The sequence below is a fragment of the Battus philenor genome, unplaced genomic scaffold, assembly GCF_028537555.1.
Source record: "Battus philenor isolate CCGP_79_NKW_IND1 unplaced genomic scaffold, ilBatPhil1.0.hap1 SCAF_27, whole genome shotgun sequence".
In the NCBI taxonomy this organism is placed as follows: Eukaryota; Metazoa; Arthropoda; class Insecta; order Lepidoptera; family Papilionidae; genus Battus; species Battus philenor.
The window spans coordinates 6,642,995-6,658,857 of record NW_027181690.1 but is presented as its reverse complement, the minus strand read 5'-3'; the positions used below and the strand labels follow the sequence as shown (position 1 = coordinate 6,658,857).

Here is a 15,863-nt window from a genome sequence, read left to right as displayed (position 1 = left end):
ATAGATTTTTCGTTTTTTATTAAGATACCATTACACCTAAAGATTAGCTTGAAGACTTAAGGTAGTCTTTAAGCACGTCCAGCGCTGGTGTTTCCTCTCCAAAATCCTAGAAATAAAATGTAAAGTTATTAATGGGTTTTATTTGCTTATCCTAGGGAGTAAATGACAGGAATTCATTGTGAATTTGCATAAACTAATACAACAGTCAATGCCTGTTAGGATTGTCATAGACCACTAATAATTATGGTTTAATTTATTACTAGATATTAATTAGATAAACTCATCAAATGTATATAATGTAATATTAAAATCACAAAAACTCAACGAGTCAACAGTTTATCAAGACCAACACTCAGCTAAATTTTGTCAGTGAATAGGTTAATAAATTACTAATTTCATCCATTTATAGTGAAAACATAGTAGTTAGTGATGAAGTGGACACTTACTTTGATCACCACACAAGAACAACCTACAATCTTCCTTGCTTTGCCATCCTTGTCAATTTTGCATAAGCCAGCCCATTCACCGAGCTTCTTATTGTTGTCAACCTGTACATAATTGTAATAAAATATAAAAATTGAAAATGTAAGATTAAAAGTATTTTACAAAGTAGCTTTAATCAATATTATATTCTTATAGGTCAGTGTTTATATAAATATGACATGATTTTGTCCTCCTTAAAACTATGAAGGATAGAATAATTTGACCTAGTAATTAGTGTCAGTTTTAGAATGTCAAACTTTAAGAAATGTTCTTTTATGAACATTTAAATATTTCCTTCTTAAACAAGTGGTTTTATGTAAAGTTTTTTTTAATACAAAAGAATATCCTGTTTGGGATACCTCTTCATAGTAGGGACATTAAGGGTTATGCTAGACTCCAACTACGCGAAACTTATGTCTTCTTTGACGCTTTTTGTTAAAACTGTGGGAATGTCTTCACATACTACCAGTCTCAAATTTGACCTAGTGCCTCAATACTGAGGTCAAAGCTGTAGCCATTACTATAAACATACATGCAGCATTAGTTTGCACAATATCATTGGAGCAATACTTATAATAAAAACAATAATATTTAACAAATAATATATAACAAGATGATTAGTGTAAAGTACAACCCTATGAGAAATAGTATAACATGTATGAGTGCTAGGAAAGTTGACTTCGCATGGTGCGAGCCACCATAGGGGCACACAATTTGCTTTGCGCTCCTTGTGTCTACACAGACATGTGGTCTGTGAGGCTCGTGCGGAGCGCAAATAAATCTTAAATTCTTTAATATTGCTGTAGTTGGATGTCACTTGTCACAGAAGTACACTTGTGCATAGTCAAGACATTGTGTACAATCAAATCTATATAAAACCTTTTTATTGGGTGAGACTTGGTGTTGTGTTTTGCAATATCTTTTAATTTAACATCAATTTAAAACTATTGCTATTAATTAATACTTTTTACAAAAATTAAAATGTCAGCTAATAACTTCTGAAAAATAATTTTCAACAATTACACTGTGCAGTGATTTTTCTCAGAATAAATAGCATACTAAGGGACAGTGAAACCTCTATGTGCACATTTTTGACTATTATTATATAAATTCCCATATAAAAACTGTTTGTACCATTTGAATTTTGTTTAAATGTCTGTTCACCATGTTATTAGTCATAAAACTGGCTCAAAGCTCAAAACTGGTATAAGTTACATATTGTTATTTTAAATTGTAATAGACCTAATTTATATAAACAAATAAAACATACAGTTAATTATGGTTGAAAATTTTCTAAATATTAAGTTTATTAGAATATAACATACATTGTTTGGACAATTTCAATGTTCAAATTAATATAAATTAGAAATATTAATAGTAAGGACAAAGGTACTTCGAGTAATAATTTACTCTATTTTAATATTTAGATCCAAATATAGATAATTGAAACATACTACAGCAATAACAAAAATAATTTTATAATATATTTATGTATGCTTAATAATTACATATATCTAGATATTTTATTAAAAAGGTAAATATATTCTTGATAATCAAATTACCTTGACAAGTGGGATCTGATGTTCATTGCAAAGTGCTTGCACTAACTTCTTGTAGGCAGCCTCATCACAATTCTCAGCTAAGACACAAAGGACTGCTTGCCTCCTGTTACACAATGAAATAAATTTTAAGAATTATTCTACATTATAGTAATTATTGAATTACAATTATTTTACACTCCAAATCCAAATTGCATCTAATAATTATGTAGTTACTTAATTAAATGGTACATATTTCCAATATTAATCAAAAAGGTAATGTTTAATAATGTTGCTTAAAGTGGAAGCTTGCATTGAATACTATGAACAGATAAATTTAAATATTGATTGTTATTTATACCATTTTTGACCAATCTCATCTATATAATTTCTCAAAACTCTGTTTCTACAATTATTAATGTATTTTTCTAACAGTTGTAGGTAATAAATTGCATTTGTTAACATTGCAATATTACCGATGACTTAGTTTGAACTGTTAAAAAAAAGATGAATAGTGTATTTGTTAATTACGTAGCATTAAAATTTAAGAAAGATCCATATCGCTGGCCACTATGGCTACATACATGCAATTTTACATTATGTGCGAACTCATCACATCACTGAAACAATAATGCTTACAGAGTTGAAATTTCGTAAGAATATTTCTTTCACCGAGTAGAGATCAGCCAGTGTTTTTTTTTTATAAAATTCCACCTACAAGGATGGTTCAGGGTTCATTTATTAAGTTTGTAAGATTTATGGGAAACAGCCATTTGTAAATGAAACTAATATGTAAAGTTTTGTAGCATACTTGGGAGGCCACAAGCATGAGAAATCAAGCTGTGTGGTACTATGTGTATACATTGATATAGGCAATAGAGTAGATCCAATAAAGCATAATGATTATTAGATATTTCCACAGGACATATGACTAGAACAGCCAGATATCAAGTGAATGTTATGTGATTTCTATTGCCCTTCTCTTCATAAAAAAAATTAAAATAAAATATTTGTGAACCATTAGCAGAGATCAAATAATCAGATGCACAAAATCTAAAGCATTACTGTTCTATTTGTTATTACATGTAACTTATTAAGAACATGAACCCGCCGCTAAGGCGTCTTTACCAAAAAAATAACTAGACATCCAATTATCCTACCTGTTTTTAAACAAATACTAACTTATCAAGTGCTTTTGCTGCTTCATGAAGTCCGTGCACAAGTCCACCGTGTATGAGAGCAGTTTTCAATACTTCTTGGAGGGCTGTATTTACGTCCATGGCTCCACCACTGAGCACAGGGTTGACGGGCACCTCGCTAAAAATCATTACAAGTTAGCGTGTTTAACATTTTATCCAACGTTCTCATTAATGAACAAAGAAAATGGTACTTATAGGTAATAAAAGTAAGTTAAATATAAGAAATATCTATTGTGTTTTGTAGTGAATAGGTTATGTTGACAATGTTTATGTTAAACTTAATTTCAATATTTTAACCGAAAGTAGGCAATAAATACAAGCGAGGAGTATATTACATTAACTAAATACAAAAACAATTCATAAAAAAAGTGTTCAAGAGAAAACATTAGCACTTACACTTCAATATCAGCCATGGTTTATACGAATACTTGGTCCTGAAATACGAAAAGAAACTAAATAAATGATTTGCAAGCATTACGTTTGTATTAATTTGAACACCAAATTCTTTAAGATCACTTAAATATTTGCAGATATCGAAAATTACAGTACAAACACTTTGACACTTTACCTTGCGCACCGGAAAAAGACTAGAATTTCATTTTTAATATGTCACAATGACGAATCGAAACATCGGTAAAACTATCGAGTACACTCGGAAAATCGATATTTAAATAACAATTTTGTAAATATATTTTTTTTCAATCATACAAAAATTACAATACAAAAATTATACATATTAGAAGGGTTTTATATTTATTTCCTTTTTAAAATCTCCACAAACCCGCACTCGATCTGTGGAGTAGAATACAGCCTGTAGTCTTTCTTTGAAACGAGGCTCACGTTCGAACTCTAAAAATATGACAAAGCTAACCGTAATATGCTTTTTCTAACAAAAAAAAAAACGAAAAATTAAAGCTTAAATTATTTTTACAGTCAACAAATACTTTGAAATGTTTGCGTTGTAAAAATATTATAATTGAATATTCCTCAAATATTCCTTTCTCAAATGCTTAATATATTTGAGAAAGTAATATTCACAAGTTTAGTACATAGATTAATGTATCTTAACTTTTAGTTTTTCAAACAAAATTAGTTTAGTTGAACATCAATCAACTTTACTATATTTACAATTGTTTTCATTAAAACAACTCTGAACGTATTGACTTTGTTATGCACTTAAAAGTCAAAAGAAACTAATTACTACTTAGTTTACAAGTTTATTTTTGATGATTGGAATTCCCTCATAAAAATTTATGAAAATTTGAACTTTGACTTATATACTTCCTTGTACGTCAAAGTCTAATTTGAAAGCTCACAAATTTATTTCCTGTTTTTGTTTTGATTTATTTTTATATGATAAAATCATAGTGCATATTTTATTATACAAGTAAATTAGGTAATCGAGCTGATATTGAATATGTGGTACTAATTAAGAAACTAAAGGTAATCGGATGATGACACGACATAATGATATATTATTTATGTCAGAATATATCAAAAATGTGTTATATTTTGCAATAACAAGACCGGAAAAAGTTTTTAAGAACACAGCCGAAACATATTTTTTTAGTATCGATAATGAATTAATATACGAAAAGTATTTCTCGGATTTTGGACCAGTAAATCTTGGTTGTGTTTATAAATACTGTAAGATATTGAATGAAAAACTTGGAAAATGTTTAAATAATGAAATTATTGTACACTATACATCCTCTAATCCCAAGAAAAGCACAAATGCTGCGTTCTTAATGGGTTGTTTCGGAGTTTTGTATTTGAGTTTGCCGCCTAAAGAAGCGTTAAAGCCGTTGTTGATTCAAGGATATAATTATCGGTGAGCAATATTTTACATTTTCTATAAAATTTTACTTATTAAAGAAAAAGATTTTGTTGAAGTTGCCAATCAAATACGTTTTAATTTTTTTAACTATTTTACAGTTAGTATGCAAACGCTTTTTTCCTATATGGAACCAGCACAAATAGAAGTAAGAAAAGTTAACACAAAGGTGTTGCAAACATTGCAGACTGTATAAAGCGAAGGAACAAAAATTTCTATGTTACGGCAGTGTGCTATATTATACGTCTGCATTTTTTATCTTCCAATTGCTAACCTGAGAGTCCCGACTGACAACACATTTGTAGTGAAGACAGAATAATCGTGTTCTTGGCAAAGAACGTATTTTGAGTAACGCTTAAAGTGCAACAGGACATGCGGCATTCGGAATCTTTATTAATATTATACCCACAGTTGTAAAAATAGCCAAGTAATTCTGTCAATACAAGTATTCCTAAAAAAGTACAGTATGGAATCATCATACGGCTTAATTGACACAATAGTCTTTCACTTAAGTTGGGATCTTTACGTTTATCTACTTGATTTACAGGCCATTTCAAGATGCAACACAAGGCGAATCGGCATATACAATATCTTTATTAGATTGCCTTCAAGCTTTGGATAAAGCGCGACAATTGGGCTTCTACAACTTTAAAGATTTTAATTACGAGGAATATAACAGATTGGATAAAATAGAGGGAGGTGATCTTAATTGGATAGTTCCGAGTTAGTGAATGATTTATTGGTCTTCATATCATACATCATACAGATAATATCTTAAAATGGAACAGACAATATATGCTTGCACAATTCACTCATCTTATAAGTTTGATATTTGAGTAATACATTTTAAAATAATTCTTTATTATTTATCTGTGTTCAATATATTTTTTACCCTTTTCAGATAAGTTCCTCGCTTTCAAAGGTCCCGCTGATATCAAGAGCCCTATATATCACCGACCCGAAGAATACATCGATTATTTCAAAGACAATAATGTAAAAATAGTTATCAGGTTGAATAAGAAAATGTATGACGGTAACGTGTGAGTAGTCTCATTTATAATTAACTTTATATTAGACAGAGTTTCTTAGTGCGACAAGAGGTGATGCGGATAGGTCTAAGAAAATGTGACAATCACCGTTAAGGTTATATATCAATGCCGATTATAGATATCCATAGATACCGCAAAATATTTAAGAAGCATTTGGATAACTGAGATTAAAGATGTTATTTATTTGTATGTATTGATCTATTTAAATTTTATCGTTATTAAAAAATCAAATTTATATGACTATCCATTATTGTCAGGGAGAGGCGGTGTCTAGTTTTTTGAAGTTATATTTCCAGGGTGTACCTAAAAATATATCGACGAGTGACATCGAGGGGGAGCGATTTCGAAAGTGAAGTTTCATGTGACGTATTTTAGGAAGCGGGTAGCGCAAGGCCAGTCACCGAGGGAGGACTATGCCTTGCAATGGGTGTCTATCGGCTGATATGATGTTGATGATTTTAGGTATGACCCCTTAGCCTAAACCTCTTTACAGTAAATAAGTGCGAAGTCTCCCGCAAGTGCCTTGACTACGGTCCGTTACATTATATATTTCACAGGATTGGAAGGCCTCCAAGCTCTTATAATTCTTAAGTGGATGCTCCATATAGTGACAGGCCGGAAAAGCTCGCGAGAGTGTAGGATGTTAGGATGAATAAAAAATGATTATACACGATAACAGATTAAAAAAAATGTTACGTAATTAGAATATCTTTTCGCAGATTCAATGACGCCGGTATAGTTCACTATGACTTGTTTTTTCCGGACGGATCGTGTCCCCCTAAGAATATTTTACTAAAATTTCTCAGAATTAGCGAATGCTCCGACGGTGCAATCGCTGTCCATTGCAAGGTTATGAATTTTAATATTTATTTATTATTAATAATAACTATGTTATTGTTTAATTACATACTCGGTGCTTAAATACTGTCATAAATAAATACTTATAAAATTAAGCTCTTTTTTAAAGATTTTTTTACTTACGAATACGTAACTACATAAGATTTATTTAAAACAAAATTTATTCATAATGTAACTAAACGGATCGAGACAGGCCGGATCTCTTACTGTCATCAACGTTTGAGACTTCATTATTTGTCTATAATTGTCTATATTGTGTGATAAATAAATTTTGTACCAAGTCGAAAGTCGTAGTTGGCGGATGAACACATCGGTGTAAAGAGGTGACAACCTTTTTACTCAACGGGCCAATTGATATTTTAAAATTGTCTGGCGGGCCGCAAATAAAGTAACACTTATTAATAATCTAAAAAAAACTATACTTATAATAAACATTACAATAAAGAATGTAAAATTTTAAAATAGTAAAGTTTTGTTACACAAATTCAAAATAAATATGTTAAATATATTGAAAGGCCCGCGTGTTGGTCATTCCTGGTGTAAAGCAATTTTTGCTACTCGGGCCTTTTTAAGCGTCTACTTAATCGTAGATAATTAACAGAATGAACTTATTTTAGCGCCATGTTAATTTTTTTAAAATATTTAATGCATAAAAATGTTTTTTTTGTTCCAATTACAATATTTAAGAACCGAATACGTTTGTGTATTTTGATTATTAGTATTCATGAAGAAATTGTTCAGGCAGGTTTAGGGCGCACGGGTTCGTTAATCGGCTGTTATCTTATGAAACATTATCGTATGACATCTCATGAAGCCATTGGATGGATGCGACTCTGCAGGTCCGGCTCCGTGATTGGTCAACAACAGGTAATGGAACTGCCGGTCGCTTGCTATACCAAAAGTCCGACCGACGCCAAAAATAATCGTCTTTTTGGTAAACGACGGACTTCGAGAAACGGCTGAAGTACAATATGACCATAACTTATGCGCCGCGCGACGTACAAACGCACGTGTACAAATACCCTCGTAACTTTGACAAATACAAGCATTTCATACAACACTTACTTCATATAACAGTCTTTCATTACCTTTAGGACAGAGTATATACTCCTAAGGTTCTCTATACTTATTTTTGTTATTTTAAATCTTTTAATCACTCCACTAACAACCGTTTGCCGCACGAAAAAACGCGTGCGATTTTCCAAAGCACAACACTCTCCACAGTCCGTTACGCAAACGGCGCCGGCCCCGATGTCGTGAATAGCGTGGGCGATCCGAGGTAGGATCAGTATCCGTTCTTAGGTTGTCGAGTGGTCTACGCTGCCCTCTAATCCTCACTACACACTAAGAGTCTGACACTGCCTGGGCCTTCCATTCCCAGGCGTCCTATGTAGGATTTACCTCTCTGTCTAGAAATTGTTAATGGAAATGTAGGCTCTGAATACGTTAGAGGAAATTTTGTAAAAAAATCCTCACTCCATACACACTACACTACAACAACACAGATTCGACCAGATGAATCTCGGCTTAACTGCCTCAACCTCCACGAGAGTGTCAAATGTAGATTCCTAAGCACGAATACTTTTGTTTTTAGTATAACTCATATCCGCCGAAACTGTAAAAGCCTTAGTTAGGGCTAACAGCACAACATCTTCGAAGCAGTACAGTAATCTTCTTATAACGTACACAATCATTAGAAATCTTTCTAAATGTATAATAACAAGTACAGATGATGTATAATTTGTGCTTAGAGATAAAGGTAGATTGAGACCAGAGAACGGTATAGAAGAAGACAAGAGTCACAAAGCCCTGTAACTTTGATTTTTATGGGAATCTGAGAAACAGTGTCTCCGAATATGATACGGGTGCCTTCTGTTATACCTGTACCATATAACCTAATTCACGTACATCTATTCCCTAACGCTATCATGACATGACTGCAGACCTTTAGCCGTGACAACGCGTCATAGTTCTCGTGATTGGAGATAGATTACACCGGATGATTGGATATAGGTAAAGGCTTTTTCTATTGTTTCTGATGAAGTTAATGGTGTTAGCCCTAAGGCTTTTACAGCTTCATATGACATGAGTTCACTGAACAGAAGGGTCCGTGAACTATACTAAGTTTAAATTAAGTCATCTTAATTCAAAAGCCGCGGTGAAGCTCGCACGACGGTAGGAGGGAAGCTTACATCGTCTTGTCTGTGTGGTAAAAGCTTTAAAGGAATGAATGCATAAAAAACAAAAGATAGGTAACGTAATGACGTCATAATAGGAAAATCCTTTTCAAAATTCGGGTAACCACATATTGAAACTAGTTATTGTTTACTATCTGTCAGTGTAGACTGTAAAAATTATTGCCTTGTCACACTACAAAAGAAAAAAAAATACTGTAACATATTTATCATTTTATGTAGGGTGATTGGAAATAGGTGTAAAAGCAGTAAAGCTTTTTGGTGCCAAATGAACTATACAATTACGATGTTAAAGCTTTCACACCTATAGCCATAAATATTTAAAAATTCAAAGACAATAAGTCTTAAGCTCTTGTTTTTTAAAAAACTTTGCTTATGAAATTTTTTTGCCATAATGTCTGCTGTATTATAACAACTATCATTATTACCATTATAGCATTATAAATATTTCGCTAAAAGAATGAATAAATTTACTTGAATTGTCTATTTTACAAAAGGCGGCGGCATCAGTTAATGACATTTGTAAGTCAGTATTATGAGCTAGTACACTATGAGAAAAAAATAAACTGAAATTTTCCAATTTATTGTACCAGGAATGGCTGGAGCAACTTGAACCGTGGTTAATAAAGCAAGGAAATTTATATAGGTAAGCAGAAATATATATTACCCTTAATAATTTGTAATACAAAGGATGATATTAAGCAGGCAAAAAATGTGCTATCAAAATGCTAGTACAAAGTTGATATTTTTAAATCAATCAAAGATATGAAACATACGTCATCATTCAGCCATAGGAAGTCCACCGTTGGGCAAAGGCCACCGTCATAGATTTTCAATAGGATCGGTTTGAAGCGGCGTGCAGTCAGCGTCTTCCGACGACTAGGAGGTCGTCAATCTTCCTATACAACTTACAAACCCCAACGGTCATATGTTCCGCGCGCCATGTGGCCTGCTTATTATCACTTCAACAATTAAGACAGTTGTTACTTTTTAAACAATAGACAAAACAGCTATGCTGGGTTTTGTAACTTAGTTTTGCTAACCTAATCCGGTTTTGTAAATAACTTTTTCACACAAAAATTTCTGTAAGCAGCAATTCCAGAATACCCTCACCAGAGGAACAAATAATACAAAAAATACCACTTCAACTGCTGGTTTTTGCGCGTTGCGATGCGCTGGACAGACTTAATGCCAGAAAACACACCATGCATTGGTCAATGATAGTGAACTAAGAATGCGTTTACACCCATCTACTATTTGTACCGTTTTGACAATTGTTTTTTGATGGTTCTTCCAGTTAACTCTACGATGTGGTGTGTTTGTGTTGATTTATATTTAACCTGTGGTTTGTGTTCGTGTTCTTGCATTAATTCCTGTTAAATGTTTTTTTTCTGTTGTTACAAATCTATACATACTATTTGCAAAAAAACTTCCTCCTCGACACTCCCCAAATTCATATATGTGACGTGCGTAAATTCTCACCACTATTATCGTACGGATTGGCGAGCGTTGTTTTTTGCTTCAAATGTGTTTAAGAGATTCTTCTGCCTATCGTCCGCGAACATTTTTTCCTAAACCGATACGGCAACCACTTGATGTCAGTATGGGGACTATTGTATTCGCCCATATCACCACGGCTTACACTTCAACTTCTTCATCAACGTATCAGCCGATAGACATCCACTGCAAGACATATACCTCCTCAATGTTCAGACCCTGTTCAGTCGTCAGTCCACCTAAAGTTCCACCTAACCTTTCGGCCCCAACGGCCGTTGACTGAACGAACGATGTGTCCCGCCTACTGCCACTTCAGACGTAATTCTTCGACCTACGTTACACATTCGGCTTACACTTAGCATGTAGCAATAAAATAACATTTTAAAAGTTTGAACCAGAAAACGAATGTACGGCGACTTCGACAAGATACCAACGCACGAGTATGGATTATATTCTATCACTCAAAAAGCTCTTAAGCATCGGCCATATTTCTTTAATAAATCACCTTCACCACCGCCACCATTACAACGGCAAACAATATCAGATCGATCCTCACAATCAAGGCCGCATGCCTCCAAGACGAGGAGAGGGAGCAATTTGGGTAAGTACTTATAAACACTATTTTAACAAACAGTGTTATTTACAGAAAATAAATAATTTAACCTTAAAATAACATCGTTTGTACTATACACTCAAACCTGTTTTGTGGGCGATCTCTTTTTTATCTGTGCAATTTTTGTGTGGTGTATGAAAATTTAAATTAAATTAATTATAAATAAAAAAATAATCAGTAGGAGCTTGCTTGTATTGGATAAAAGAGACATATGGCACCGTCTAGTGAAACAACAGTCAACGCAAAAACTGATGATCAACTACATGGTAACTAAAAAATTCAATTCTTAAACGAGTGCAAGCAATTTTAGGCATATTTTCCATAAGAAAATTTATGTAATTTTAGATCACCAAGGATAATAATTATATGTTTTAGCAATACCTAGATATTTTGTAAGTTTTGAGTTATTTTCTAGCCCCTCGTGAAGTTTTCTTGTGATTTTCTTATATGCGATCCGCATTCGACGTACTAAAACAAGTTTGAGTGTTATATTATAATTTTATTTTGTAATTTTTCTTGCCGTAACGCACTGCCAACTTATATTCACAAAACAGTGTTATTTTAATTTTTTTTCGACATCACTGTAATGATTTTTTACTTATTATTTTCTTTTTTATTATTCAGAAATTAACGAATGTGAAACCGAGGAGACATTTATTGCTTCTTGTGATTTAACTGTGCCTACCGATGTGCCAAAGTATCATATAAAGCGATGTATGGTTAATAGTAACACTGTTTTGGAATACTATGACGAAATAAATCGGCGGCCAGAAAGTTTGAATATATCGAAATGGAGGAGACTTTTGACGTGTTGTTTATGTCCAAGCGTTTGTGATAGAATGCTCTGGAAATTGTCAGTGCGTTGCGTGAAATTAAATCCAGAATTATGTAATGGTACAAATAAATGCTGTAATCTCTTAGATAAGGTTGGTAAGGTGATGTCTTGAACCAAACAAAACATAAGTTAATTTTACATGTTGTTTGTAATAAATATTTTTCTTTGTAGTTACTAATGCTTCTGCTGAAAAGGAACAATACACCTGGGCTTTAAATTCTCCCGACTTAATTAGTAATCAACGGAATAATACAGAGTACGTATTTATTTTAAGCTAAATGATTAATTGCCTACAAAATGAAGCTATCCTAAGTGTCTGCTTAAATAGGGATCAAAGTAAATGTAGATCACGTAGGAGCAGCGCTTCTGGAGAACCTCGGCGATGGACTTCTCAAGAATATACAGTTACATCACTCGGCAAAAGAAATCCTTCAACCTGCCAGGTATAAATTTTATACGGCGTATACTTGACAAATTTTGTTGCATGATTGAATGTTTTTTTGTTACAGGACTATAAAAAAATGTCTAGTGGATATGCACCTATACCAACTTTTTGTACAACGCAAGGTCCAATTGTTAAAACTATTAACGAAGCTAAAGTAAGAAATATTTGTGCTTTTTAATTAGAACAGGTATTTAAGTAGACAGTATCAAATTTAAAGACTACCAAGAAGTATCTATAGAATTTTTAAAATATTGACCTAAACACGAGAGCAAACTGCGATGCCTTGGTAATTGATATTAGAAAGTTATTCGTTATGTATTTGCCCCAACCAAGCAAAATCTCGATTTTTTTAGTTTGGAATGGGAAATCTCGATTTTCAAGATACCCTGCCTTTGAAGAGTAAATACGGTTTTGTGGGATTACTACCCATCAAATTTATCATCTTTGCCATTTTGGGCTGTGTGAGAGGAACATCCATAAGGAACACCCACAGTCACGGGTTGTAATGCTTTTTTGTTTACATAAAAAATACAAATTTTTAAACGAATTAAAATTTTCAGGACTTTTTGATGCGTTCTAGTATATATAGAGAACATTGTGATAGACACTTAAGTTCTACTTTCACTGCGTCAAAACCAAGTGAATTCATGAGCTTTGGAAATACAAGTCGGAATATTACAGCATCTTTCACGAGCCCAGGTTTTTTAAACGCTAATTATTATTAAAAACTGAAAATACGATATACGTAAACACTAAAACTTACTATTTTTTGTAATATGTAGGATAGTTATGTCTTAATAAACCAGTAAAGAATTTAAAAGATGAAAAAAATTACATATTAATAAAAACGTCTTTATTATTACTTTTCCATCGCATAATTTATTTTAATAATGTTTTTAATCTACCTCCAACAGTACAAAATGTAGAATCTATCTCCTTATAATAAGTGTTATTGCTTTTAACTTTGAAAAACAATACTAATATATAAAATATAAATTATAGTTGTAAAGGATACGAATGAACCCTATCACCGACGTCGCCTGGGACGTAGTCCTAGTCCTCCTCAGATTCGAACAGTCGCTGAGACTCGTGCGACTAATACTTTGCCACCTACTGAAAGAGTTGTTAAGAGAAGAGATTCTTCGAAGTCTGCCATTCGAGATGCGTTGTCCAAATTGAAATGTAAGATTATTTTTGTTAACATACGTAATTATTAATATAATTTGCTACGTATTTACTTTTTTTTTTACATTCATATTTCGTTTACATTCATAATAAACATTTAGTTATTCTATTAATGTTATTTGGTTTGATATTTCATCTCAATGTTTTATAAGTGCAGTATAAAATTACAACCTAGATCTGAAAGTATTTTTAAATTACTTATCAATGATAAACATAAAAAAAGATATCGTCGAAAATTTCACATGAGATCACTAAGAAGTTTCACGTTATATATATATTTTTTTTAAAAATTCTGTTATTTATAACCATGGCGAATGATAAAAACATTGGATTAAAGTAGGATCACGAAATTGTTGTCATATGTTAGCAACTTCAAATTTCGAATGTCAGTGTCGACTGTCAAAAAGCTAACCTTAATAATACCTTTTTTTAGTACTGAAGTATTACATTCTTTAGTTTTAATGTGATATGCAATAATCAAAATTAAGTGAAATAAAGCCACCTGAGATGGGTGCTTTAGTGTCAAGAGCAATAAGACCTATTAAGTCTTTTAATATAGAAAATCGTGCTCATCGAATTATTTCGAAAGAAAAACCATCACCAGCGCCGAAATATGACTCTACTGTCGAAGACTTGAAGAGGACTTTAAAAGCGGTTCCTGATTTGGATGAGAAACTCGACAAAAAAGACAATGCATTGGATGAAAGATTAAAAACAGTTTATGTAACATCCCACGGGAGGCCAGAGGACGACATTACTAGAGAAAAGATAAAACAAAATCCCAACCGCCCGCTTCCTCAAGATAGAAAACAAGTTGAAGACTTTGAAATGGGATGGAAGGAGCCCGAAAGAATTCCATACGGACGTACTACTTTACGAAACACTTTAGAGTTTCTAGAATCGCATCAATTGAATCCAGAGGAAGTTACTGCCTCAAAAATAGCCTTCGAATATAAACTGAAACAAGAAGATGTTGAATCGATACTAAAATATTTCAAAGCTTTAGAAATTTACCTGCCCGAGACGAAGAAATCTGCAGCTACTTTTGCGGGACCTGCTACTTTTCGTAAACAGCTTGAAGAGACTAAAATAAAGGAGTTGGAAGGCAAACATGAAACAGCTAAAATAACAAAAGATAGTCAATTAAAAGGCCAAGGATAGTGCAATGTAGTCATTAGTAATTTGTTGCTTAGTTTACATTAGGACTGTTACAGATGACCATTTATTATTCTATAATAAGTAATAGCAAACAGGCTTAATCAATTTCAAGGAAATATTTCTCTTTACTTAATGCTATGAATATGCTAAACAGCTTTTGTCCATGATCTTCATTGGATCAATAACTAGTTTTTGTGATATAAGCAAGTTTAAATAAAATATTACAATGGATTTCTACGAATAATAAATATGACTGTTATAGGCTTTTAAAATCCATTTTGTAATATGATAGCTCACCTTTTGATCAATTTCAAAATGCACTAAATTTGTTTTTTATGTTTAGTTCGACTTTAATTTTATTTCTTAGTAAAATGGTCTATATAATTTATTACTATAAAGGAAAAGAATTGTTTTGGGATACAAAGATTTAGTTGCATGTAAGAGAAACACCTGCCAGGTTATATTTTTTTAGTAACAATGGATGTATTAAAAGTTACTAATCATTTTTATTCAATATTTTTTGCCACAATAATACTTCACACAATGTACCCGGTTATTAGATTGTGTATGGACTGTATGGGTTTTAGTTCTGTTTAAATATCAATGAAATTACTTTGTAGATTTATTTATCTATTCATAAGAGATTAAAAAATTAAAAGGTAGACTAAGAATTATTTTTTTCCCTACAAATATCAAACAATAATAAATAGTAAAAAGCTTCCGTCTGAAATTAAATGTACATTATTAAATAAATCTTATAACAATCGAGAGGTTTTGTTAGACCAGACTTGTGGAACTTGATTTGATGACTCATTTGCATGGTTGATATAAAAATGAATATATCAAACATTCTTAAATTTCATTTAAAAGGGGCGGTAGTTGAGTTCCTAGCCTAATCTTCTCAGCAGATCAGCATTTCGGGCCGGTAGAAGCTCAGTTCAAGAGTCTATGTAAAGGCTTACTGGAGTAAAAAT

General features: G+C 32.4%; 3 protein-coding genes across 3 annotated transcripts; 2 read left to right on the top strand and 1 right to left on the bottom strand.

Annotated features, from left to right (window-relative positions):
* Window positions 1-3: 3 nt before the first annotated feature.
* Window positions 4-3,736, bottom strand: RpS12 (ribosomal protein S12). Its single transcript, XM_068769111.1, has 5 exons — window positions 3,617-3,736; window positions 3,204-3,338; window positions 2,046-2,148; window positions 447-548; window positions 4-106 (listed from the first exon to the last, which is right to left on the bottom strand). Exons 1-5 carry the CDS (start codon window positions 3,631-3,633, stop codon window positions 44-46), a joined length of 420 nt encoding a protein of 139 aa, XP_068625212.1. The 5' UTR covers window positions 3,634-3,736; the 3' UTR covers window positions 4-43.
* Window positions 3,737-3,834: 98 nt separating this feature from the next.
* Window positions 3,835-12,724, top strand: LOC137925689 (dual specificity protein phosphatase CDC14C-like). The gene is made up of 11 exons (XM_068769161.1): window positions 3,835-3,866; window positions 4,791-5,051; window positions 5,602-5,777; window positions 5,956-6,094; window positions 6,823-6,952; window positions 7,703-7,828; window positions 9,750-9,802; window positions 11,052-11,254; window positions 12,273-12,357; window positions 12,430-12,544; window positions 12,611-12,724. The coding sequence occupies exons 1-11, from the start codon at window positions 3,835-3,837 to the stop codon at window positions 12,722-12,724; spliced, it is 1,434 nt and encodes a 477-aa protein (XP_068625262.1).
* Window positions 12,725-14,135: 1,411 nt separating this feature from the next.
* Window positions 14,136-15,544, top strand: LOC137925518 (protein NDUFAF4 homolog). The gene has a single exon (XM_068768973.1). It carries the CDS (start codon window positions 14,239-14,241, stop codon window positions 14,890-14,892), a length of 654 nt encoding a protein of 217 aa, XP_068625074.1. The 5' UTR covers window positions 14,136-14,238; the 3' UTR covers window positions 14,893-15,544.
* The last annotated feature ends 319 nt before the right edge of the window (window positions 15,545-15,863 follow it).

Bases quoted from the DNA above. Each gene is read 5' to 3' on its own strand.
- RpS12 (XM_068769111.1), bottom strand. The intron at 2,149-3,203 runs GTTAGTATTTGT...ATTGTGTAACAG, and splicing joins GCAGCAAAAGCACTTGATAA to GAGGCAAGCAGTCCTTTGTG. The intron at 107-446 runs GTAAGTGTCCAC...TTTTATTTCTAG, and splicing joins GTTCTTGTGTGGTGATCAAA to GATTTTGGAGAGGAAACACC.
- LOC137925518 (XM_068768973.1), top strand. From the start codon at position 14,239: ATGGGTGCTTTAGTGTCAAGAGCAATAAGACCTATTAAGTCTTTTAAT.
- LOC137925689 (XM_068769161.1), top strand. From the start codon at position 3,835: ATGACGAATCGAAACATCGGTAAAACTATCGA. The intron at 3,867-4,790 runs GTACACTCGGAA...ATATTTTTTTAG, and splicing joins AACATCGGTAAAACTATCGA to TATCGATAATGAATTAATAT. The intron at 7,829-9,749 runs GTAATGGAACTG...TTATTGTACCAG, and splicing joins CCGTGATTGGTCAACAACAG to GAATGGCTGGAGCAACTTGA.